This window comes from Suillus paluster (assembly GCF_016628075.1).
Source record: "Suillus paluster strain FC165 chromosome Unknown EDB91scaffold_4, whole genome shotgun sequence".
NCBI classification, from domain to species: Eukaryota; Fungi; Basidiomycota; class Agaricomycetes; order Boletales; family Suillaceae; genus Suillus; species Suillus paluster.
In genome coordinates this window covers 412,519-436,476 of record NW_024537564.1, presented here as the reverse complement: position 1 = coordinate 436,476, position 23,958 = coordinate 412,519, and the positions used below count along the sequence as shown (strand labels likewise).

General features: G+C 49.2%; 10 protein-coding genes across 10 annotated transcripts; 5 read left to right on the top strand and 5 right to left on the bottom strand.

Moving 5' to 3' along the window:
• Positions 1-96: 96 nt before the first annotated feature.
• On the bottom strand, positions 97-2,509 carry EDB91DRAFT_1292721 (MFS general substrate transporter; the record flags this gene model as incomplete). Its single annotated transcript, XM_041324867.1, has 14 exons — positions 97-477; positions 529-625; positions 676-824; positions 879-1,046; positions 1,103-1,180; positions 1,232-1,305; positions 1,358-1,395; positions 1,447-1,547; positions 1,602-1,819; positions 1,872-2,002; positions 2,070-2,191; positions 2,249-2,268; positions 2,331-2,377; positions 2,433-2,509. 14 exons carry the CDS (start codon positions 2,507-2,509, stop codon positions 256-258), a joined length of 1,542 nt encoding a protein of 513 aa, XP_041182497.1. The 3' UTR covers positions 97-255.
• Positions 2,510-3,705: 1,196 nt separating this feature from the next.
• On the bottom strand, positions 3,706-5,249 carry EDB91DRAFT_1102331 (uncharacterized protein; the record flags this gene model as incomplete). Its single annotated transcript, XM_041317282.1, is given in 3 exon segments — positions 3,706-3,848; positions 3,875-4,040; positions 4,060-5,249. Coding segments are annotated over 3 exon segments (1,227 nt in total), but the record flags the coding sequence as incomplete, so codon positions are not given.
• On the top strand, positions 5,232-7,388 carry EDB91DRAFT_1195246 (uncharacterized protein). The gene is made up of 4 exons (XM_041320579.1): positions 5,232-5,884; positions 5,937-6,229; positions 6,275-6,931; positions 6,978-7,388. Exons 1-4 carry the CDS (start codon positions 5,560-5,562, stop codon positions 7,290-7,292), a joined length of 1,590 nt encoding a protein of 529 aa, XP_041182495.1. The 5' UTR covers positions 5,232-5,559; the 3' UTR covers positions 7,293-7,388.
• On the bottom strand, positions 7,389-9,831 carry EDB91DRAFT_1102317 (kinase-like domain-containing protein). Its single transcript, XM_041317281.1, has 12 exons — positions 9,674-9,831; positions 9,355-9,612; positions 9,179-9,292; positions 8,987-9,125; positions 8,756-8,932; positions 8,459-8,701; positions 8,301-8,404; positions 8,165-8,246; positions 8,048-8,116; positions 7,938-7,997; positions 7,728-7,880; positions 7,389-7,675 (listed from the first exon to the last, which is right to left on the bottom strand). The coding sequence occupies exons 2-12, from the start codon at positions 9,498-9,500 to the stop codon at positions 7,466-7,468; spliced, it is 1,497 nt and encodes a 498-aa protein (XP_041182494.1). The 5' UTR covers positions 9,501-9,612; positions 9,674-9,831; the 3' UTR covers positions 7,389-7,465.
• A 209-nt stretch (positions 9,832-10,040) lies between these two features.
• On the bottom strand, positions 10,041-10,563 carry EDB91DRAFT_1044509 (uncharacterized protein; the record flags this gene model as incomplete). Its single annotated transcript, XM_041313130.1, has 2 exons — positions 10,041-10,238; positions 10,297-10,563. 2 exons carry the CDS (start codon positions 10,561-10,563, stop codon positions 10,041-10,043), a joined length of 465 nt encoding a protein of 154 aa, XP_041182493.1.
• Positions 10,564-12,150: 1,587 nt separating this feature from the next.
• On the bottom strand, positions 12,151-13,146 carry EDB91DRAFT_1024343 (Sin3 associated polypeptide p18-domain-containing protein; the record flags this gene model as incomplete). Its single annotated transcript, XM_041312614.1, has 3 exons — positions 12,151-12,883; positions 12,934-13,043; positions 13,099-13,146. Coding segments are annotated over 3 exons (891 nt in total), but the record flags the coding sequence as incomplete, so codon positions are not given.
• A 764-nt stretch (positions 13,147-13,910) lies between these two features.
• Positions 13,911-17,045, top strand: EDB91DRAFT_1234474 (copper amine oxidase; the record flags this gene model as incomplete). The annotated part of the gene is made up of 12 exons (XM_041321214.1): positions 13,911-14,043; positions 14,107-14,591; positions 14,645-14,836; positions 14,883-15,200; positions 15,256-15,287; positions 15,364-15,479; positions 15,502-15,650; positions 15,811-15,934; positions 16,094-16,341; positions 16,393-16,608; positions 16,666-16,715; positions 16,772-17,045. 12 exons carry the CDS (start codon positions 13,911-13,913, stop codon positions 17,043-17,045), a joined length of 2,337 nt encoding a protein of 778 aa, XP_041182491.1.
• A 290-nt stretch (positions 17,046-17,335) lies between these two features.
• On the top strand, positions 17,336-20,983 carry EDB91DRAFT_1292691 (amine oxidase catalytic domain-containing protein; the record flags this gene model as incomplete). Its single annotated transcript, XM_041324866.1, has 9 exons — positions 17,336-18,286; positions 18,342-18,662; positions 18,719-18,749; positions 18,805-19,090; positions 19,249-19,403; positions 19,455-19,489; positions 19,542-19,814; positions 19,869-20,084; positions 20,317-20,983. 9 exons carry the CDS (start codon positions 17,336-17,338, stop codon positions 20,515-20,517), a joined length of 2,469 nt encoding a protein of 822 aa, XP_041182490.1. The 3' UTR covers positions 20,518-20,983.
• EDB91DRAFT_514107 (uncharacterized protein) lies at positions 20,862-22,961 on the top strand. Its single transcript, XM_041327541.1, has 5 exons — positions 20,862-21,109; positions 21,168-22,399; positions 22,457-22,489; positions 22,542-22,855; positions 22,902-22,961. Exons 2-4 carry the CDS (start codon positions 21,308-21,310, stop codon positions 22,749-22,751), a joined length of 1,335 nt encoding a protein of 444 aa, XP_041182489.1. The 5' UTR covers positions 20,862-21,109; positions 21,168-21,307; the 3' UTR covers positions 22,752-22,855; positions 22,902-22,961.
• On the top strand, positions 22,622-23,889 carry EDB91DRAFT_1333398 (uncharacterized protein; the record flags this gene model as incomplete). Its single annotated transcript, XM_041325431.1, has 6 exons — positions 22,622-22,712; positions 22,766-22,855; positions 22,902-23,066; positions 23,121-23,256; positions 23,430-23,458; positions 23,662-23,889. The coding sequence occupies exons 2-6, from the start codon at positions 22,817-22,819 to the stop codon at positions 23,887-23,889; spliced, it is 597 nt and encodes a 198-aa protein (XP_041182488.1). The 5' UTR covers positions 22,622-22,712; positions 22,766-22,816.
• Positions 23,890-23,958: the final 69 nt, after the last annotated feature.

Genomic DNA, 23,958 nt, shown 5'->3' with positions numbered 1-23,958 from the left:
CCTATTTCACCTGATCCGCGGGCCGCCCCGCAACATAACACGAATTACTCATCTTTTAGTATGTCTGTTGTGTGAGGTTCGGGTTCCTCGACGAGGAACTCGTCTTGTATTCGAGCCATGCTAACAACGTGGCCTGGTTTCGCCCTCAGAGGGTGTGATGTCATTTAACAATATACCCCGCAAACTTGCTGACACGGACAGCATGCATCCTAGATGCCCAAAGTTGCCCAAAAGAGGACACGTATAACTTTCGCCCTAGCGTGTACGCCCGCGCTGCTCAGCCGCCCACTTAACAGCATCCCTCCGCCCCTTCTTGACATCAACACCAAACCAGATCACCACCGAGGCAGACGTACACAACGCAAAGAGGAACGGGAACCCCTGCCAGTTGTTTCCTGTCTTGTCGATGATGGCCTGAATGACATTTGGCCCTACCATGGAAGAGGCGCGGTTGGACAGACCGAAGAGACCGAAGAACTAGCGAATGTAAGCGAACACCATGGAATAGGAACTACAAGAAATACACACCATATTTTCATAACCAGGCGGACTGAGCTCGGCCATCATCGTCTGAGAGAACGCGTAATAGGGCGCCTGGAAGATGCCAAACACAACATTGTATGCCCTGATAAGAATATAAAAACATGACAAGAAAAATGCGAAATCTTGACCGACCAGAACTCCCAGACGTTGTGGAACCTAATGCACTTCTTAGAGGGACGACGGCGAATGAAATAAAATGACACCGACCCAAGTTTATCTGTCCATATTCCAATCATACCCCACAGCGGAATAAAAATCGTGACAACATTTGTGACCACAAACTGTACCGTTCACAGTCAGATAAATAAATACATGAGAAACCTAGAGGTACGCACCATCTTCTTCGTGCTAATCTTCCAATATCTCTGGATGTACCAGAAGGCGAGAGTGCTGATCGTCGAAGTAATCGCCTGCGATAGGCCCAAGTATGTATTTTGCAGGAACGAGAAACTGAATTTATCGTTCTGACATATCGCCACGAGGGTTCCAGTGGTATTCAGTCCCTGTCCATGAAGATGTCAGATGCGGGTCGGTATAAAAACAATAAAGCAGTCCTTACGTCTGCAAGAAGGAAGAAGGAGAACAGATATACAAAGGTGTAGGGAAGATGCTTGTATGTCTTCAGCGCAGCCCAGATCTAATGTTCACTGTCAGTGGATTTCTCGCAGATATGCCATTCAATGCTCACCTGCTTCCATCCAACCGTCAGGTAGCGTTCGCCTTTAGGCAATTTAGGGCCTGGCCTGGGTTCCTGGAAGACAACTTGAGAGTTCTCAGCAGGAAGCCCGGAAGATATAAGCTAAGATATACGCACACCACCAGATACCTAGTACCACCCAATACGTGTTTACACTGCACATCAATCAGTATAACAACACGAACTCTCAAGCGGTAGAAACTCACAGCATGAGGACATAATTGTCCACCTTGGAGTTGTTGGCCATGGGCAGTAAAAGCGCTAAGTTCAGCACAAGCGTGATCACATATCCCACATTACTATGAACCTGTACCGAAGGATGGTCAGTTTCCGACGCCAAAACGTAGCCCCTGCAACGCACGGTAGAGATATTACTAATTCTATTCTTTTCCAGCGACTCCTCCTGCTCGTAAACCTCAGGAGGAATCTCGCCATTTTCGTACTTCTCTCTCAACTGGCGTGCATGTGGGGTATTTCGCGCGAGGCGAGGAAATACCGCAGCATAGAAGACCAGAGTAGCGCCATATGAGACGAAACCGGTGATGTACAGAACCATCGCAAGGACCCATCGGTTCGGTGCTGCACAAAACGATCAGACGTCACGGGAAACATGGGACACCCAGAAACGCACAGGTAAGCGCCATACAAGCATACTGTGCTGCCCAGCATACCACTGTGACCGCGAACAACAACCACCGTCCGAATGTGCCGTAGTCAGCAGCAGAACCGATAGTTGTGAATATGGCTGTCATAATAGCAAAACTAACACCATTTGCAGTCAACACCACAGCTGGAAACTGACTTGGTTCCGCTACCCCAGGGAACCTACACATTGGACCAGAAGCAGTATCTTGCAAGGCAGGATGAGCCAGGGCCTGCAATGGGATCATAGCCCGCGGCTGTGGCAAGCCCCTGGAATAGGGTTTGTGTATAGCCCAAAGGACCAACACCCTGGTTGTATAGGAGCGTGAATATGTAGATGCCCCTGAGTATACTCAACCGACCTACATTGTCACCGTTATAGTACACTGATATTTAGCTTGGTCAGAGAATATCATGGGAAGGCCCGTGTACTGAGTCTGAAACGCACAATAGTAGCTCCACAATTCCCTTCTGGTCACAAGCGGCTCATCCTTGCTGATGGAAGAAATAGCGAACCTGGTTCCCATCCTGGTCAGATGAGGCATCTGACTTGATGTCCACGACCTGTTTCACATCAGCGGGGAAGGCGATGGGCACTAAGTTTTCCGGTGGAGGTGACGTGGACATGGCAATCGAGAACGAGCCCAATATACCGCGTCAAACAGAGAACAAGGATGCAGACGACAATCGTGATTGAGGCCATATGTGCCCTCCGTCTTAAGTATGCACATGTGTATGCCCGATTCGACATAGTTAAGCTTGGGTTAAACGTACCTAATGGGCTTATCACATGTAGTAATGGTCACAAGGGCGAAACGCCGTTGATAAGTACTTATGTACATGTATATGGGTGATCCTTGCCTAATCCTTGAGCCACCATAATCTTGATCAGGCTTCATGCGGTGCTAGCCTGACTGGCGAGATATACATACCATTTTAAATTTTGTTAGATGCTCAGGCACATCCGAGTCGCGGTCTCAGCGCTCACTTCAGAATCGAGCTTTGTTTCCCGAGAAGGCATCCGATGTCATATTCTTCGGAATCGACAGAAATTTGGACACAAACTCATACTTCTAGTCGCAGACAGACCTTCGCCAGTTCGAATCATCGTTGACACTAGTACTGGGGTCGAAATTGCAGGTGGCTGTGCTCCGACAAGGCGGGCAACATGTGCAAAGTCGCTTGTTTATTACTTACCGTCACTGACTCACGGTGGAGCGTGGACTCACCAGCTAGACTATCGCTAAGCACTGCGAGTACTACGGAGAATGTTCGGACTGACGCTGGCGGATCTTACCCTGACAGGTATGGTGGATCTTTGGTGACTGTTCGATTTCATAGACAGGACCTGCCTACAGTGTTCTATCCCCATCTCGGGCAACGTTAATTTCGTATAGACGGCAGTCGAATGGTGCGTCCTGACATCTACAAGATTTTCCTTAGTTCCTGCGCAAAGACGAGACAAGCACCCCCGACAGCGCTTGAGGTTACTCGTTGTGCTGTGTTTCTACTTCAGCAGCAGTAACCGCCATCATGTAACCCTTTCAAAGGCTGGATGACGGTTGTAATTTGCAATCGGAGCGCACAATATTACATCGTGTTATACTTTTTGCGCCCCCTAGCTGTTACTGGGCTATAGTATTGACAGTTTTGCATCAATGTTCTTCTCTAGGGATAATGATACCTACGTGACGCTACTGCAAGAAACGATCATTTCTCTCTCAACAGTCTCTAGTACGCATCCCCTTTTGTACTATGTTTCTCTGTCCTATGGCGCCGAGCTATAGGTCTCCAGCCATTCTTGATAACATCTATAACCGTACTCCGCGTCCGCCAGCATTTGAATCAGGAGCTCCCTGTTCTTCGTCCTCCAAGTCCTTTATGAGTTCTTCATCTGGGCTAAAAGATTTGATTTTCTCTTTACTCAACACCTGCTTTGCCACATGCTCCCTCCACGTTTCCCAAACTCTTGTATCATTTGGAATCATGCACTCCTAAAATCTTCCTCGGCTTGAAGTTTGCAGCCGATTTCTTTCGACATATCGACATCTGGATGCAAGGCGAAGCAAGTACACGCCGCTTGTGACCCTCTATTGGGGAGAGCAAGTTTCGTGATCTGTGGTTTACCGAGTGATTTCCACAGCAGGTCTGTCTGAATCTTCTCTTTCTCCAATGACTGACAGAAACGAATTGTATGCCCAAGACACCGCAAGTGACGACACGAACATGATCTGGCCGAAAAGTGTCGCTCGAGGAACGAGGAGAAGTTGAACAAGGAATTGTGACAAAAGCAGGAGCGAGCAGACACCAATGGTGTTGAACTGTTCACCACCATCCATGTCCAGCACGAACTTGGACTTCGTTATCGACGTGACATCTTTCTCTGTGCCCTTCAAGATCACAACATCGTTGCGCATCAAAAGTAGTCCGTCTCCCCGCGGCGCATAGGATGAAGGTTTGATGAGCTGGAAATGCAGCCTCCCCGAACCAATGACGAAGCAAGACAGGCCACTAGAAACCATGCCGAGGACGATCAGCCCAAATGCGAGCCAATCACGAACGAACGCGCAAGCGAGGCATGTTGCGAGACTGCTGGTGATGGGTACGGCAGCGTACAGCGCATGATAAACCTTCATCATTGGTACCTCGCCTCCTTGCTGCAATTTCACGTTGTCGACATCTAGTATGCTCACCGAACCCGGTGCGGTTATTCTTCCTCCGAGCTGGATCTGCTCCTTGGTCTCCTTTGCCTTCTGGGCCGTGAGGTATGCGAGGTGACCTGTAGTTGACATATCCGTGCCCGAGAACACTCCGATAAAGCGTGGCCCGTCCTTCCCATCCAGCCCAAACATTTCTTCGGGCGTTAGGTTGGGTCCGGGAAAGATGCCATCCCAGAATCGTGAGTTCGCTAGCTGCCCAAATTTTTTGGCAACAGTGTAGCTTCCCGGAGAGTTGTACCACCCAAGCCAACGTCTGCCTCGGTAGAGATGGACAGTGGCCATCGCGGAGAGCGCTTCTTCCCCGCCGAAGAACCCCATAACACCAGAGGTATCAAGGGTAAAGGACGCCTTATCAAGTGGCAAGTCGATATACATCCTGGAACGCTTGGGTGCTGCCCCCTTCAAATTTTCTGTACTCTTATATAGTACGTACCAAAAGCACTGCGCAGTTCCTGTGGCGGCAGCCTTTGTGATGACCGCGGCTACACGGGAGAATAGGTGTACCCATGGTTTAAAGTAGCCGTACAGGACGTTGTTGTTGCGTGGGGAACCTCATTGTTGATCTCTTTGATCCCCGTGGTTTGCCCTGTCAGAATGCGATCCTGGATCACGAGAAAGTATATAAGAGTACATAAGGCTGTTTCAGATTTCCCTAGTGCACAGCTGCCACTCGCCTAGAAGCGGAAAATCCTTCCCTGATAAAAACCTTAGCACTTTGCATAAGTCGAACGTGATGTACAAATTCTACGTTCTACTACGAGCCGTCGCACCCAGACACGTTTCACATTTCATCATCTCGTCGGGAGGAAAGCATTAAAGAGGGTTGGGTTGGGGCATTAGGCAAATCCCGAACACTGTTCGATGAGATACTTTTGCGGCTTGGCCTGAAACTTCCGCTCACTGCGCTGTACCGCCTCTACGGTATACGTTCCGAATCCTTAGCGCATAGCGATTCAGATGGCACCTCCGGGTTTTGCGTTCATCCCCCGAAATCTATCCAAGGATAGGAAACAGCAAGGCACCTCCGCTCAGGTACCCTCGTCACATAGGTTTGAACCAACACTTGCTATTGAAAGAGAGCCAGCGTACCCGGGACCGTCCGTGATTGGCAAAGGGAAAGGCAAAGCGCCTGAACCGACACCGTCAGCAAAACCAGTCTACAATGAGAAAGATATATCCATTCTTGTTGTTCTCGCGTTCTCGGACCATGCTCTTTGGATTGACTCAGATTTGAGGAGAAAAACCGAAGAATCTCTTCAGAACGAGGAGCATGATGCTGGATGTACGTTCCATTTTCATACGCGTCCACTGGCAAGATTTATGTATATATGCAGTTTTACCTCTCAACTACTTGATGCGTCGCGCTTTTGTCAGGGAGAACTTGGGCCAAGAACATATGCCAACTGAAGCAAACGTGGTTAAGGCAATCCGGACCTACGCTGGCGACATGCTGGATGTTAGAATGCTTGTATCCGCCCCATCTTCGTCTGCATGGTACCCTTCCTGGAAGACGGAGAGGAACTCAGTTGGTGGTTATGAGGTACGGAGGAAGGACTGGCCAACGTTGTTGGATAATGCGACTCGTGAATTCACTCGGGGCCAGTGGGATGATCGTACTATTTACATGGTAAGTGTTTCTTTCTGACAGAGGACTATAATCTGACGATCGTAGGAAAATATACCTCCGCAATATCACACAATACCTGGTATCATCCGATTTACGCAAGAGTTACTGTCTCAATGTCCTGGATTACAAACCCCGATTCCAATTCAAAATGTCACGCTTCCCCCACATCACTTGGACAAATCCGAGGACCGTCCAAAATGCAAAGGATTCGCACTCGTTACACTATCTAACGCAGAGTCATGTCGTGCGTTTCTCGAAACATGGCCTTGGAAACGGTCAATCCAATCGTCCAAGTCAGACGACTTTGGTGTTGCTGAAGATAGCTTGGAGACAAAGGAAGCTTCGAAGTTCGGTTTTCGGACTCTACCGAAAGCGCATTGGGATAAATTGAACGAGGAGTATCTTGCTTACCGCCAGAAATTAATCGAAGAGCTCGCGGATGCCAATGAATTCCCAGATATCAAAGCTGGCTCCGATGTACGAAGCACCCCCTGTGAGGTTTTAGAGGACAGCATCCCTGTCCCACCTAAGAACATGACAACTATGTCCTCACCGTACCCCTTTGGCTGTCTCGTCTTTGCCCGAAATCTTCACCTCGAAACAAACAAGACCACACTTCGAGCCCTGTTCAGTGCTGCGTTCAAGTCCCCTCTAGATCCCGCCGGTATTGACTACGTCGATTTCAACAAAGGGATGGACTCCGTGAGTCTTCAGTACTTCATGAATACGCACGCTCACAACGTAACAGTGCTATCTTCGGCTTGCCTCGCCTGAGCATGCCTGTGCTCTAGTTGACTACTTCTTTGGTCAAGCCATCATGCAGTCTCACGGTCTTGACGACATGGGCAAGAATCCTGCAACATCCCAGAAGGCAATAATTATGGAGATCATTGCAGGCAAGAAGGAGGAAGTCTATTGGGAAAAAGTTCCGGAGAAAGTCAGGCGACAGGCGGTGGAAAAAGCGGTCAAGGGTCTTCGTGGCAATGAGCCATCGGTTCCCGCGCGCAATATGCAAGAGCATTCCGAGGAAAACGGGCCGCGGAAAAAGAGGAAATGTGGGTAACCACTCGGCAGATTCTGCGGCGCATCAACGTCACCAGCTCAGGCTGCAAAGTTGGCAGCATTGATGAAATATACTGGAAAAGTTACGCATCCGACAGTTCGCCGTGTGAAGCATCAAAACGATTTTGGTTCTACGTGTCCAGGCTACCGGAGACAAAACCTACACATTTGACATTATAAGCGATTTACGATCTCGTTCATTGTAAGTCTGTCATGCACGTTGGTGCACCAGCACTTCTCCAACAGGGCCCACAACGCATCATCCAGACCTCGTTCTGCAACAACCGGGTTCGTGGGTCTTCGTGGAGTCTCGCCTTGACAGACCTTAAGAATTACTTGAGTTGCGAGACGCACTGACACCCAAGGCTCTTCGTGGGTCATAAGCTGAAAAGGCTGTTAAAAAAGCTGGTCGGTATACTGGTTTTGTTGGACGTACCTCGAGTGCTGTCATACTAAAGGCGTAGACGTCAGACGCCATTGTACGTTTACCTCCACTCCTACACAGTTCAGCAGGACACCATCTCAGTGATTCCTGGTTTAGAGTGCTGCCATTGCTGACGTCGAAGTAACTCATAATTTCCTCCTCGAGCTATAATGGTTGGGAATAAGTCAGCGCACAGTGATCGACCATGAGTGGAGACATTACCCTTGTGAAACCAAAGTTAGACAGCAGTGGTCTGCCGTCCGGGCTGATGACGATGTTGATCTACAATGAGGTAAGGATTTAGCTATCGGTCACTACTAGTCACGGCTTACCCCTTTGATGTCACCGTGAACAACAGACATGCTGTGCAATAACTTCATGCCTTCAGCGACGCCTTTCAACTACGAAATCAAAAAGCTGCTTTCCTCAATGAAAGGTAAGGTATGTACCATATATCGGTGGTCAACTTCGGGGTGTTCGTTGACGTAGTCGTTCAAGGTCCCATTAGACATCCAGGGACTTACTGTGTAACTGCTACATTGTTAGGAATAGAAATACGGGTCTCTGAAGGGAGGAAAGACTCACGGATAGTCCCCGTCGCTTTGACAGAAACCGTATATCGTAAGGATGTGCGCTCCTTTGTCAGCTTCGAATATCCTTCTCCAAATTTCCGCTTCTGCCTTGAACCTCTGTAAATTAAGTCATTGAGCGCTCACAACAACACCAATACCAGGATACTGCACCTTGAGCGTTTTGGGCGTGGCATAGACCGCGCGCAGGACTCTGATGGCAACCTTCTCCTCGTTGAGGTAGCATCCTTCCCAAACATCGGTTCGGCTTGTTCCATTCACAGCATAGTTACTGGTACGCTTCACTTCCCCACGTTTCAGATCCATGTTCGGGAGTAAAGTTCTGGATTTTTGGAGAAGATTGTACAAGTTACTTTGCAGACCGTGTTCAGCTGTTGTAGAGACATGTCCAAGATTCTGTCAATGAGAGTGAGATGAAGAGTTCACGAGACCAAGGAATATAGTATCAACCTCTTGCATCACCGTCAATATCTGGTGCACGACTGCAGTTTGTTGCATTTGTGCGTCCACGAGAAGCTCTTGTGTGTTTCTGAGGTCTCCGAGATATTGGACGATATATTCATTGTCAATCCTTTGGTTCTCTTCGAAGGCAGACTGCCATCTGTGAATCTCCAGATGTGAGGTTATCTAGTTGAATTAGCGAATGTAATCATAGCTGAGGAACAGACTCCTTGTGCTTACCTGTAACTTGTTTAAGCAATCAGATATTTCAAGATGACATTGTTGTATGACTCCGGCGAGTTCATCTTGTTTGGCGAACAGTCTGACTCTAGACATCAAGCACCATGGAGTCATTCTTTCGAGGATGCCCTGAATGGTGCTGACTAGGTCATCAGTTGCTTTCCAGACGACCATATCTGCAGCGCTACCAACCTTTGTGCGCTTAAGCAAATCCTTGTTTTCTCATCCGGTGCCATGGCTTCGCCTTCGCTCTTAATAATGGCCAAGAAACTGAGGCAGCGTTCTTCGAGTAGTCGCATGCCATTCCTGTCATAATAGACCTCGTAGTCAGTCTGCTGGGAAGAACGGTGCGGCGAAATGTTGGCTACTTGTTGGACTCTGCTCTAGCCAGAATGTTGATGAGGGTACTCAGAGCATTAAATGCTGGAGCCAACCATGGCAATGGGGTAGACTGCAATGCCTGAGACAGCCCCGAAGCGGGATTGAGGTGAAAAGAGGACGTGTAAGTGGCCATGATGGCTTGAAAGTTGTCAGAGGCTCTTGGTCGATATAAAGCCCGGATTATAGATCGTTCGTGTATGAGAGTGGGTGTCGGAAGCTGGGGGTTGCATCTTGCTCAAGCACCTCTAAATTTATATCATTTGCTGTGGAGCGGCAAGCGAAATATTACAGGACTTGTTGACGCACCAGTGAACACAGCTTGTATTCTACGGGCACTGCCAATCAGTTGTTCCGGGGGAACTTGTCTATAGAAGGTACGACTGTCAGAATCGGCCCCTTCTACCTAGGGAATACCAGGAACTTGTCGACCCCACTTATCGTTGAAGCTGAAGGACAACGTCACTAAATGCAACTCGCCAAGACTAGCCCTCATTGATTACGAAAAATAACAGGAAAGCAAGATGAAAGCGGAGAAACTACCCGAGCAAGTACAACGAACAGTAAGCGTAAACATGTGGAATTACTACGTCGTGATATATTTATATCTATAAAGCATCGTCACGATCTGCATGTAAGGAACGATTGCATTCCTTTTGATCAGTCTAGGGAGCTGCTATGTTTCCCCGTCCGCATGAAGTCTATCCCTGATGCGCATTAAGGCCCTTCCAAGTTCGTTGGAACCTTCGCCTGAAGGACCTTGCCCCCAGTACAAATTAGGATCGGCATACACAATATCAGCAAGATGTGTGCGCAACAGCAAACTTCGAAGATGCGGATGTTGCTTGAATTTGAGATATAGCACATCTTCCATCTGCAGACAAATAGTTAGAGGACGTTAATCCATCAGAACATCAATGAAACAGCCTCACAATCTTCAAGAATACCAGGCCCCAATCTGGTCGCACGCGATCCTGGAAACTGGCTGACAACGGGTACATGTCACCGACATCGGTGCACGTTCGTATACGCTCCTGGAGCTCGGGGTGTTCCGTAAACTTCATCGCCTCAAGGAGGTGCATCGCAGTCGGATACATCTTATTTCTATATAACACTCGGTGTGGCGAGTGATTCACAAACCCGCTCAGCTCACCAATATGGTCGAACTTGACGGGTGGTCCGCGATCGGGAACCGGCATATCTCGTAGTGGGGCGTTTCCAGTGTGTGTGTTTGCCCCATGGGGTATGGCTGCAGATGCAGGTATAACGAAGGATGTCACGGTGTTGGAACGATGAAGACGACTGCCAGATTCGCTCTCGCTGCCTGATGTACTGAAAGCGCGAAAAAGTCCCTTGCGCGATTTACCCTTGCGTTTACTAGAACCAAATAGGTTTGCTAGACGGGATGTCGGACCTGCTGGCTGAGCCAGCATGTTTTCCATTTCCTCCATGTTTTCGACATTCAAGGAGAGGGTGATATCCTTCGGGAGTTCCTGTAGAACTTGGCGATATGGGGTAGTGTCCCATATATCTCTAGGTGGAGAGGGAAGGGGATTTCTCCTTCGGATGGGAGGGACGGTTGGTGGTCTAAATGGTACATCATTCACATAGGGCTCAGGCATGGAAACGGGGTGATCTGCTGGGCGGTAGAAGTCGGTGAATCTTGGACGAGATGATGAATTAGCCGCACGCTGTGCGTCGGTTAAGACAGGGGGAGGAGGAACAACGGGTTCTCCTTGTCGAGCAGTCATATCGGGGATCACGGGGCCTGGAGTCGCCCGACTGTTTACATGTGGCTCGGGCATGCGTGTCGTTGGTTGTGAGTAAGCTCGTTGCGTGTCACTTAGGATGGGAGGAGGAGGGAAAACGGTGTCTCGTGGGGGTTGCGCATTAATTATGACAGGGGGAGGAGGAACAACGGGATCCCGCCGAGCAGTCACATCGGGTATCACGGGGCTACCAGCCACCTGGTTGTTTGTATATGGCTCTGGCATGCGTACTTGCGCCCCTGCAGTGGGTGCAGATGGGATGACTGGTGCATTTTGAACGGCAGCAACCGGAACATATGCTTGTGGCATAGCCAGAGGTTGCTGCATAGGAATCATCGCCACTGGGTAATACGCGCTCATTTGTGGGTACGCGGGTTGTACCTGTGGGTCTTTTCATCCGCCACCATTAGGGAACGGCTACTCTCCCGAGACTATCACGCACAATACTGATATCCATAGGCTGCAGGCGGAAAGCCATTGGGGAACTGCTGATACATGGGATGTGCTTTCTCTTTTCCTTTCTTCGTCTTGACTGAGGTCCAGGTTGAAGACATTCCGTTTGAGCTGACGCTTGGAACTGGAAAAGGATACGGTGTGTGCTTTGAGGAGCCAGCGCCCATGGTGGCGATGTCTGTCACGGATATGCGTAAGTGATTATCGATTATCTATAAAACACGAGTATCGAGGTTGGTGCGATTGTTATAGTTTAGGATACGAGGACCACTGATGCAAGGTAAATGCCAGGATTGAACCGTGGGCATGAGTAAGTTTGTCGTTCTATTACAAGAGTAAAAGTTCAGAAACTCAAGCAATCCGGAGTTGTTTAGAGAGTATCAGTGGCTAGGTCAAGGGTATCCAAGTCATGTACAACATTAATGAACATTCCCTCGATATGAAATGTGAGAATGTGGGCAACGTATCATTTCTGCACTACTAGCCGAGCCGGCATCCAACATGAACTTGGCGCGCACAAAAAAGGGTTTGCAATCGGTAGCTAGTGAACAGTAGATAGAGCAATCAATCGTAGCGAGAGCCTCTGCGTCGAGGTGGGCTCCTTGATCGCGAACCCGACGGTGACCGTTTCCCACCTCTGCCTCCCCGGCCACCTCGGTGAGGTGGTGAATCACGCCTCGGAGGCGGACGTCTGTCTGATTCTCTGTTGCGGTCAAAGTCGCGATCTCTTCCAGCAAAGTCTCCGCCTCGTCCACCACCACCTCCCCCTCTTCCTCGTGGGCCACTGGGGGGAGGAGGATTGGAGTCCCCTCGCCAATGACCCCCGCCTCGGCCGACGGGGGCTGCTGCTCCCCATCCTCCATCGCCCTGTCGTGGAGCTGGTGCGGATCTCCACCCATTTGGAACTGGGGCCTTGGCAGTAGTGTCTGCCTGGGTAGCTGCGGCCACTGCAGCCGCAGCGGCTTTTGGAAGGATGATAGAGACGCAAAGATAGTCTCCTGGCACGAATCGAAGTTCATCAAGCGTTCTCTCCTCTTTCTCCCGCTCTGTCTGTTCTCTGGATTCGCCATCCGTGTCGTTGAGCAGGCGTGCCGCGGGGCTGTCAACGGTACCTGGCTCGCCTAAAATGTCGCGAGAATAGACCATACCGAGTTCTTTCTGTGCAAAGCGCCCTCTGTTTGCCGCATCTGCATATATAGCGCGGAAGGAATAACGAGCAAGAGGGTGGCGAAGCTCTGCTATCTGGGGTGCAGCATTTCGGAGCGTTGTCAGTACTTCGCGCAAAGTCGCGTCTTTCCTGGTGGCGGCGTCAAAGTAAAGTCAAAATCAGCACACCTGCATGCATACCAGGTGTAAATCTGTTGTTCATCCGTGGTTGGTAGAGTATTTTCCTCAAACAAGGACAGTCTGTGGAAGGATCCAACTTTTACGAAAGTTCGGATGAGGAATGGGGCCGTCTATTAGAAGAGAAAACTGAGATCAACTGCAAAGGGTAGGAAATCTTGAAATCACCTTCTCTCTCTCGACAATAGGCTGTCCCGCTGGGGTCGTTGTCTCTATGTCGGCCATTTTATTGAGACGTTGCAGATGCGCTTGAGACGTGGTTAGTAGACCTCAGATGCTTGCTTACATAACATGTACCATTTGGGGCAAGGCTTGGCGTGCGCCGCCAGCTTTCTGTCCCGCACAGGCCTGCTAGTCAATTATCTCAATACTTTTCGGCTGGATGGAACCCAGGGCAATACGTCTCACATTCCTTATCCACCCCTGCAACACAACATGGGCCAGGGAAGATGTCGTTCCTGGACACTCTTATGACTGTAGGACTTCTGGTCGCTGTATACTCTCTTATTGGACTCAACATTACTGGAGCTTCAGCTGTGACGCCTCTTCATAACCTCTTCTTTGTACCCCTTACCCAGCCGCGAACCCGACGTTCTTTGGACTGGCGTGAATGTTTGGGCTCACATAATAGCCTTATCCCGAAAATTCACCACATCTTTTAAGTTTCAGGTCAGTAACGGTGATACAAACTTTGTCTATCCATCTTGTCCTATAATTTATCAGACACGTGTTTATGTCTAAGTTTACCGGCTGTGGGAGAGATACATAGTAGGGCGTAATCATCCTGACGAATTAAGTTATGCTATCGCCATCTCCGGACTCGTGGCATATGCATATACTCCAGACTGCTGACCAGCTGACGAAGACGCGCTCAGGAAGTCATCCTCCTGCATGTAATCCCACAAGACGGATATTTAAAGACGAGAGCAGTGGACTTCTGATACAGACACTTGTCTTACTCAGGCCTTCACACTACCACCATGGCTGGTGGTTATGAACTTCTGAAGAGTGGAGATGACGGTGAAGTCCAGTCACCCAAGTCTTATCGCACTACACGCCGTGTTGCAATCGGTCTCGTCGTGTGTCTGGCGTTGGTGACCCTTTCTTTTCTGCGTATTCAGCATCCCTTATCAGTAGATCTGGGAGCACAAGATACCTCTGTAACTCATGACGGAGACTCAGTGAAGATATGTGCTTCACCTACACCCCCTGCTGCCCGTCCCCCAGCCCCGATTAATCCTTGGGCTACTCTCACTATCGAACAGACCGTTCAGATCCAGAAGTGGTTGGAGCAGCCTGCCCAGGCCCTTAACCTGACGCGTGGGGTTATATCGAAGCCTTCCGACAACCATATCTTCATGATAGAAGCGTACTACCCACCTAAATCCAGCGTTCTCAGTTACTTTTCATCATTGTCCCCATCGGCCATTCCGGAAAAATACGCACGAGTCACAATCCACCACGGTTCCGCACCGGAACCTGTCGTAAAGGATTATCTTGTTGGACCACTTCCAATTGGATCGTCTACTCGCATGCAGCATTTGACGGAGATATACCATCTCGACGCCATTCCGCACAATGCACGTGCCTTTGATACCCGTGACTGGACTACTCCGGAAATCTTCGAAAAGATGGCCGCTCCGTTAATGGAAGCATACGAGGTCACTCATGCCATCTCGTTTATTATTGCTAGCTTACAAGGGCTTGGTCTTAGGAACTCTTGGGTGGTACACCCCAGGATACTCTTACCACGGCCGGCAGCGGGCCTTTCAGCTTTGACGGTTCATTCAGACGTCTGTGGCTTGGGTGGCGGCGTAACACTCCCGGCTTCTTCTTACACCCGCTCAATCTTTATCAGTACATCGACCTCAGCGGTACCGATCCCTCGCAGTGGGAACAGTTAAAGGTGTGTTCTTACACCTCATCTCGACCTCACGCTAAATCGGTCTTAGATCGTGTACAATCACCAAGTCTTTGACTCCGCCGAATCATTCATGGAAGCATTCCACAATGGCAGCCTCAAGCGTGTCCCTGTTGTTGACCCTGACACCGATCTGTCGTACAGTACTCGTAAGCGTATCGGAGCCCAACGCGATCTCGACCATCTTCCTGGACCTCGTTCAGTGTCATTTGCTGGTCTGAGATTCAGAGTAGATCGTGATCTTCAGTATGTTAGCTGGATGGGTTGGGGCATGTATCTCGGTTTCGATAGAGACATGGGCTTGAGCTTGTGGGATATCAGGTTCCGCGATGAACGCATTGTTTATGAGGTAAGGTGTACTCGACGTAACCATTCATTTCTGCAATAATCTGATCTTCGCACAGCTCAGGCCCCAGGAAGCTCTTGCACAAGTATGGTGGGCGATCTAACGCTGGTTTCCACATTCCATTTCGTCTGATAGTTGTTCCCCAGCCGGTAATGACCCATTCCAGTCAACGACTGCTTGGCTCTGACCGCTACTTCGGGATGGGTCAATCCGTCCGTGACATGTTACCGGGCTATGACTGTCCACATGAAGCTGTGTATTTGCCAGCGACCACGTACTCAGGTGGCGGGAATAACCACGCGAGAGCGTGCAATCTGTGTCTTCGAGCACGATAGCGGTCGCCCTCTTACGAGACATCTTGGTTATGAAGAAAATGAGTTTGGCGCAGTGAAAGGCTACGAGCTCGTGATCAGAAGTATTGCTACAGTTGGAAAGTGCGCGAATTTGTCTCTTGTCTGCACGATGACGCTGAAACTCTCACCTTAGTTATGACTATCGTAAGTGCAGTGCTTTGTGATTTTTGCCATGTTGACTAAATTCCGCGTTGCTTGCTGTAGTGGTGAGTGATGATAACGAAATGCTATTTTTATCACTGACCTGATCATTTGCAAAGTTTGACTATATTTTCCATCTTGACGGAACTATCGAGGTCCGTGTCTCCGCCTCCGGCTATCTGCAGGCTGGTTTCTACGACGAAACACAAGGAAATTATGGGAACCGGATCTGGGAAACCAGCAGTTTGTATTCTTCATTCATCCCCTATACTGATCTGATGCATTGTTACCAGTGGGCAGCCTGCACGACCATGTTATCAACTATAAGGTCAGGAGCTTTCCCGCGGTATATTCATGACGATGACGATTCATGACAGGTCGACCTCGATGTGGCGGGAACAGCAAACTCGCTGTTAAAGACCACTTTGAGCCAAGAGGTCATTACCCAGCCTTGGTACCAGGATGACTGGGGAGATCAAGTTATCCAACAAGTAGTCACGCGAGAGTACATCGACGACGAGAACGACGCCTTGTTGAAATTCCCAACTAACTTCCAGGGAGGCTATTCAATCGTCAATCAAGAGGAGACCAACAAGTGGGGAACCCCGAGGGGATACGCGATCCATCCAGGATACTCTCCAATTCACAATGTGCGTGTGTTATTGAAGATGCTATGATCAAGTCTGAGTTTTGGATGGCAGACGGTCGTTGGTTCTAAGCGGCTCCTGAAGAATGCGAACTGGGCGCGCTACAATCTGGCTGTCTCCCGTCGCAAGGAGACAGAACCGTCCTCGAGCAGCTTGTGGAACTTCAACTTGCCAGGAAACCCTCCTGTCGACTTCCATAACTTCTTCGACGGAGAGAATATCACACAAGAAGATCTGGTTGCCTGGGTGAACCTTGGCATGCATCATCTCGTTAGTGCCATGCTGCACGAAGTATGCCATGAAGCCTCATTATTTTCATTTTTCCAGCCCCAATCGGAAGACGCACCTAACACACGAACGAACACAGCGGCATCGAGGTTGGCATTGCGAACCTCTATTATATGGGGATAAGAGCTAATCAACAGTCGAACAGCTTCTTCTTGACGCCCCTCAACTACTTCGATCACGATGTGTCCATCGAGTCGACCAACGCTGTCCTCCTGAAGAATCCAGAAAAGCCTGGCGATCCATTTACATATAATGACTACGGTGTTCAGCCCGCTCACTGCCTGCCGGAACATCCGTCACCCTTCGTGTACCATCCGGCGAAGATGTTTGACCTAGAAGGGAAGCCTGCACCTGCTTCGTCGATTGAAGAGATGCGTAAGGCCTCGGAATTGTATCATCGCATCAAGCTTGAGTTGTAAAGCGATAAAACCTTATCGTAGATGGGGGAGTGGGGTGGTGTAGTGATCAGGTAGCTAACTAACTATGTAACTCATTTGCAACATACCTAGGCGTATCATTCTATCCATGAATCTATTAACGGAAGGAAGTTCAATTCCTGGTTCATCTATCATCTTGAGCTGATTCCGCGTTTAGCTAGACAGCAGTCAGGTGCGTGATGGTGCACATGGGACTGAGGTATTTATGGTTTAGCGTCGTTTCCAGTCATTTCAGTCGCACGTGTACTTATCTCTTCATCTTGTCCACCACCATGGTCAAGAGATACGAGCAGCTCAAGGCTGTCTCCTTGGATGAAACCAAGCATGAGCCAAGGCGAGCGCCGAACAGGATCACTTCTCATCGTCTTGGCGTCGCATTCATTGTTATTCTTGTACTGGCTTCGCTGACCGCTATCCAGGTCAGACCCCCTACTTCACGCTCCGAATTAGTTTTCGGGGAGTCCGAGGCACATGTGGATAGCCCCAGCTACGATGAGGACATTAAGATTTGTGCATCCAATATTCCACTTCCTGCTCGCCCGCCGGCTCCGATTAATCCATGGGCTTCTCTAACCATTGATGAGACGGTGGAAATCCAAAATTGGCTCCTAAGTCCCGAGATCAACCTAAACCTCACGCGAGGAGATGCGGCTCGGCCGTCTGATAACTCAATCTACATGATACAGACATACTATCCTCCCAAGACTGACGTTCTCAAGTACTTTTCAACTTTGGATCCTCATGATGCACCTTCAAGGTTCGCTCGGGTCACGATTCACCATGGTGCGGCCATGGAACCTGTGATTAGAGATTACCTCGTCGGGCCACTCCCTGTCACGCCGACTACAGAGATGACGCATTTGACGGAAATTTATCATACCGAAACTCTTCCCTATAACGCACGAGGATATGATGCCCTTGACTGGAATCTGCCAGAAATTCATACCAAGATAGCAGCTCCGTTGATGGATGCGTACAAGGCCAGTTTTTTTTATCGTCTGCCTTACTTGGTCTTCCTTATACGCTCTCAGGAACTTCTGGGGGGTTTACCAAACGATACTATTGTTGCTGGAGGCAGTGGGCCATTCGGTTTCGACGGTTCGTTTAGGCGCTTCTGGTTAAACTGGCAAAGAGACACGCCTGGATTTTGGCTGCACCCACTGAATCTTTGGCAATATATCGACGTCAGCGGTACCGATCCTTCAAAATGGGACCAGCTGAAGGTAAACCTTGTTTCGGTTTTTTTTGAACGTTCTCGGTTTGAACCAGTGTCCGTAGATCGTTTACAATCACCAAGTATTCGATACAGCAGAATCATTCATGGATGCGTTCCATAATGGTACACTCAAACGCGTGCCTCCAGTGACGGAGCAAGAAGAGGACCTCTCTTGGAGTACACGAGAACGTATCGGTCCCTTACGTGACCTCGATAATCTTCCCGGACCTCGTTCCGTATCTTTTGCTGGGTTGCGGTTTAGGATTGATTATGATCTGCAATACGTCAGTTGGATGGGCTGGGGACTCTATCTAGGTTTTGATCGCGACATGGGATTAAACTTGTGGGATATTCGCTTCCGAGATGAGCGAATTATATACGAGGTAATCATCTATTATCCGCTGCGCTACTTTGTCTGTTAGACTAACATCCAAATTAGCTCAAGCCTCAAGAGGCATTGGCACAATACAGTGAATTTTCGCTGATTCTGGACCGAAATGCATATATCTGACTTGTGTAACACAGCCGGAAATGATCCTTACAAGTCGAGCACCGCCCTACTGGACTCGTACTTTGGCATGGGGCAATCGGTCCGCGACCTTCTTCCAGGTTACGATTGTCCAGATGAGGCGATTTATCTTCCAGCTACAACTTTTTCCGCGACAGAGATGATGACCAGGAAGCGGGCTATATGTATCTTTGAGCAGGACAGCGGACGTCCTATATCAAGACATCTTGGTTTTGAGCGCAGTGAATTTGGTGCGGTGAAGGGATATCAACTGGTCATTAGGAGCATCGCCACCGTTGGAAAGTAAGTGGCATAATATGAAGGTTCTCTGGAACGTGTGCGCTCAACATATTGCATTTAGCTACGATTACTGTGAGTAGCATGATATGCTTCCGACTTCGAAGTTTTGACGTCTATTAACCTTGCTTTACTAAGTGGTAGGTGTTCCACGCTTGGTATAGTGATCCTATATATGATCGAGCTTTTCCCAAGTTTGAATATATTTTCCATATCGACGGAACTATCGAGGTTCGCGTATCGGCATCTGGATACCTGTTATCAGGTTTCTGGGATGACGAGCAAGGAGCCTACGGGAGTAAAATCTGGAACACCACTTGTACGCTGTGTCCCGATACTTTCAATATGTGATACTCATATACATGACCAGTGGGAAGCCTCCACGACCATGTCATCAACTTCAAGGTTAGAACTTTTCAGCATCATGACGTACTTCATGGAATAAGCTCTTTTACAGGTCGACCTTGACGTAGGAGGAACACAAAATTCGCTGTTAAAAACAACTCTCAGCCAGGAAGTCACCAACCAACCATGGTTCGATGATGACTGGGGTGAGGAGGTGATCCAACAAAGGATCACCCGTGAATACATCGATAACGAGGACGAAGCCCTGCTGAAATTTCCCACCAACTTCCAAGGAGGCTATACTATTGTGAATACTAACGAAACCAACAAATGGGGAATTCCTAGAGGATACGCAATCCATCCTGGTTACTCGCCGGTTTATAATGTACGCAACACAGATTAAATATGCCTTTATTGTCTTGACAGGCGATCTTCCAAGACCGTCGTAGGATCAAAACGCCTGCTCAAGAATGCCAACTGGGCGCGTTATAACTTGGCGGTGTCCCGTCGCAAGGACAACGAGCCGTCTTCCAGCAGCATGTGGAATTTCAACCTTCCAGGCGCTCCCCCTATCGACTTCCACAAATTCTTTGACGGTGAAAACATCACTCAAGAGGATTTGGTGAGCTGGATCAACGTCGGGATGCACCACCTCGTGAGTTCACCTCCGTCGAACATTTTGATGTGGGGCTAAACTGTTCGGTAATAGCCTGCATCAGAGGATGTCCCGAATACCAGGACTAATACAGCCGCTTCGAGGTTATATTCTAGCTATGCATTAATATGACGTGCTGACTCGTTGTGGTATTCAGTTTCTTCCTGACACCATTTAACTTATTTCGACTACGACGTTTCCGATCGAGTCTGCCAATGCCATACTGCTTCAGCCTCCCAAGAAGCCAGGAGACCCATTTTCATATAACGATTACAATGTTCGTCCAGCACACTGCGTCCCACAACCCCCTGCAGCGTTCGAGTACTATCCGGAGCAGGTGTATGACTTGGACGGGAAACCCGCGCCTCCCTCGACAGTTGAAGAGATGAGGAAGGCTTCGGAGCTCTACCTGCGTATCAAATTTGAGCTTTAACCAAGGGTGCTTTATAAGGGATGGGTAGCTTTCGTGCTGTAGTACTGGATTTTACTCTGCTGCAGATTTCGCCGTCGGTGCGGTAATACAATCGAGAAAAACATTCTCGCAGTGATTTTGCCACCTCCCAGTCGATGTGATGTTTCCACTCTTCATTGGTTCGTGCTGTATTGTTATCATCCATCGCATACATTATACTATCGATAAGAGGCTGTCATATCCCTGGAATTACATGTTGTCTGGATATCCACTACATGTAGGCTAACTACAAAACTTATGTCTTCCGTTGGATGCAATGTCACTGGCAGCCCTCGATCACAAAGTGTCTGTGTCTCCCGGACGGATGAGAGACTGCGAAACTGCAGTCGCGTTGCATAACTGAAGCCTCGATGAGTACGAGCAAGTGACTTGTCTCAAGTGGAAGAGAAGATAGCGCCATCTGAACTGACGCTTGTTGATAGCTGAGTTGGGGCGCTCCTACACAGGAATGACGTGACTAATAAGCTGGGAATGTGGAGGCAGGGTGGGGAATAAAAAGGACTTGCTGTGCAATGCAATCCAGCGATCGCTCTACTTTCTTGCTGGCTTCCTGGTAAGTTGAAACCCCATCTGAGCATCGTGTGCGGATTTAAACTGACAATCTGCTTCAGCAGACAACGTGCAGAATCTCTGGAACGAGTCAAGCTTGAAAATCACTCAACGTCAAGCATACAGCATACGAGGGGAGCGCACACCGACCCTTCGAACACATCCAAATAACTGGGAAACCTTCCATCATCGCTGGTGGGCCATGGCTTCCGGCTCGATGCAGCCCGTTGTGGCAGCAAATAAATCGATTCTGACACCGGTCATGACTTTGGAGGGTCATGAACGATTCACTTACGACTGGAATGGCGAGCGAGGCCTATGCCGCGAAATTGGAACCATCTCCTACTTTCCGGATGGCAAACAAATGATCAGCGGAGCTCTGGACAAGACCATTCGGCAATGGGATTTGCAGGAGGGAAAGGAGATTGAGGAGGTGCGGGATGTTTGTGAGCAGAGTGTAGATATAGTGGAGGTATCTAGGGATGGTCGATGGGTTGTCACTGTTGATGGAGGTAACTATACCGAGGGAGGGAAGCTCAAAGTCTGTGAGGTTGAGACAGGCATCGTGAGAATATTTCAAGCTCACTCAAAGTCATGGTGGATCCATTTCATTGATATCTCCCCGGACAGCACGCTGGTCGCGGACGGGTCGGATCACTACACATTGGATGATATTAGAAGCAGTGCAACGCGGATATGGAGTTTGGACACGGGCAAACTCGTGGCTGGTCCATTCAAGAATGATTATGGCCTGGGCTCAGTTCGATTCTCGCGAGACTCGAAGAAGCTCGCGGTCATGTCAAATGCAGCGACGCGCCTTGATGTGTGGGACGTCCAAACACAGAAACTAGTTGTCTCGGTTGGGAATTCCGGCGTCCTTGGGACATGTCCGCCAGTGTTCTGGACAACGCAAGACAAAACCATCGTAGCTGCGTTTAGCTTCAACGCGGACATCTTGCATGAGCCCAATACGATCAATGAGTTTGATGCGTCGACACTGGAGATTGTCGGAGCTCCCTTCAAAGGGCACACCTATCCCGTCAGTGGTCTAGCACTTTCATTTGATTGTGCTCTCCTCGCTAGCACTGCCCAGGACAACACCATCAAGCTCTGGGCCTTCCAGTCTCGCCAGCTACTCGCCTCCTTTGTCATCCAGTGTCCCGAACGTTTTATTTACTCACCCAATTCACACCAACTGGCTTACACCTCCTGGGGTGATACCAAGATCTACATATATGACATTCCACTCGACATCCTTGCTAGAATTCGGCCCACAGCACAAGAAAAGCCTAGTGTATGCATTGCCTCCCATATATCTGTCCGGCTGTGTGCTTACAACATTCTCTTGCAGACAAGTGCATCCAAAATTCCCGATCTACTCGACGTGCGTGTCCTTATTCTTTTACTACACCACTCCATCAATGCCATTATCGCAGTTCGACGCAACACGTCGTGCCGTGCGCCGTAACCCAGCGATACCGCGTGTCATATCTCGCCCTCCCAGACCTCCTCCTGCAAGGGACCTACAACAACATGGATTCTTTCGCTACTTCCGCAACCTCCTTCCTTCTCGCACGAATGTTGATCAGCCCCGTGATTTTCTAGATGTATATCTTTTGTACCTGTTTCCTTTGCAGCTGATTTAATCATCCTCTTCCAGTTTCCTGCAACATTTCCCCTACCTCGCAATCTCTCTCCCTCGGCGCAGGTCATGGCTCAGGGGCCTTCACAGACAAATCCCTGCCAGAACGTGAGTATCGACTGCTGTAATGGCTTTTTGACTTACCTTTGTTCAGTCTCGATCTATGCCACCGCTGTCCACCGCCCAACCGGGCCAATCCTTGACTACCGCTCTTGTCACCTTCACAGCACGCTTAAACCACCTATCAACCTGGTGGCCCGTTCGTGCAGGTCATACATCGCCGCCTAATGTCGATGTTCCTTTCGCGTGGGGTGACTTGGTACGCTCAATTGATTGTCTAGCCGCATTCGAAGTCTCATCCACTCATTTTCAGCGCCATGCTGCAGCAGGTGCTCCCAGCCATATTGACGATGACTTGATACGTGATGAAGACTATGTTCCTCCTTCACCGACCCAAAATTCACAACCACTGCATACAGGGGGGAATAACACTGGAGAGCATGGAAGTGGTCGGTTGTGTGGCTGCTTCTGAACTGGTGTCGTAAATTTTTGTCTTTGCCTTTTATCGCTCGTCGTATGTTGTTCTATTGAGATTGACATGTAGCAGATTCCATCGATACATCCCTCGCATCTTTGTATTAGTGACATGTAAACTAACTCGAAACCTTACCTCTTCTGTCAGACGAAAGCACTGCCCTTGATTTACCACCTGTGTGTCGACACAAGTTACTGCTACTGGATGCTCCGAGGACTGGTGGACAAGGTTCCCGCGGACGAAGCAGCTTGCCCTGATCTCGAGTAAACATTTAGCTGATATACATGACACTATAGGATTTTGACATTCATACTCGCTTGAAGTACATTGTCACCAGATAAAATTGACAAAAAACCTGTGACTTGGCCTTGTCCCCCAGATGAAGCCAGAAAGCGATAGTATTATCGACACCTCCCAAGTGGAAGGGAATGCTTCTTCGGCGGTAAAACATGCATTGCTCAGCTCTTTGCAATCGATGAAGACGAGCCACGTCTCGCGGCTGACTGGCAAGCCCTTCAGAGGTTTCGAAGCCGAGTTCACATCACGGCTGCAACTAACAGAGGTATCTGTATTGCCAAAGGCAGAGGAGCCCGAGAAACTCGAATGACGTGTCGTCTTCGAGGCGACTGTGGACGAAGATGCCTTTTATTTCTCATTCGCTGTGCTCATTGACACA

Excerpts from the sequence above, each read along its gene's own strand:
- EDB91DRAFT_1195246 (XM_041320579.1), top strand. The coding sequence starts at position 5,560 with ATGGCACCTCCGGGTTTTGCGTTCATCCCCCGAAATCTATCCAAGGAT. Across the intron at positions 5,885-5,936 it reads CGAGGAGCATGATGCTGGAT|TTTTACCTCTCAACTACTTG; the intron begins GTACGTTCCATT and ends GTATATATGCAG. Across the intron at positions 6,230-6,274 it reads ATGATCGTACTATTTACATG|GAAAATATACCTCCGCAATA; the intron begins GTAAGTGTTTCT and ends TGACGATCGTAG.
- EDB91DRAFT_1102317 (XM_041317281.1), bottom strand. The coding sequence starts at position 9,500 with ATGGCCACTTACACGTCCTCTTTTCACCTCAATCCCGCTTCGGGGCTG. Across the intron at positions 8,933-8,986 it reads ATTGCTTAAACAAGTTACAG|ATAACCTCACATCTGGAGAT; the intron begins GTAAGCACAAGG and ends TAATTCAACTAG. Across the intron at positions 8,117-8,164 it reads AAGTTGACCACCGATATATG|TTGAAAGGCGTCGCTGAAGG; the intron begins GTACATACCTTA and ends TTGATTTCGTAG.
- EDB91DRAFT_514107 (XM_041327541.1), top strand. The coding sequence starts at position 21,308 with ATGGCTTCCGGCTCGATGCAGCCCGTTGTGGCAGCAAATAAATCGATT. Across the intron at positions 22,400-22,456 it reads CAGCACAAGAAAAGCCTAGT|ACAAGTGCATCCAAAATTCC; the intron begins GTATGCATTGCC and ends ATTCTCTTGCAG. Across the intron at positions 22,490-22,541 it reads AAATTCCCGATCTACTCGAC|TTCGACGCAACACGTCGTGC; the intron begins GTGCGTGTCCTT and ends CCATTATCGCAG.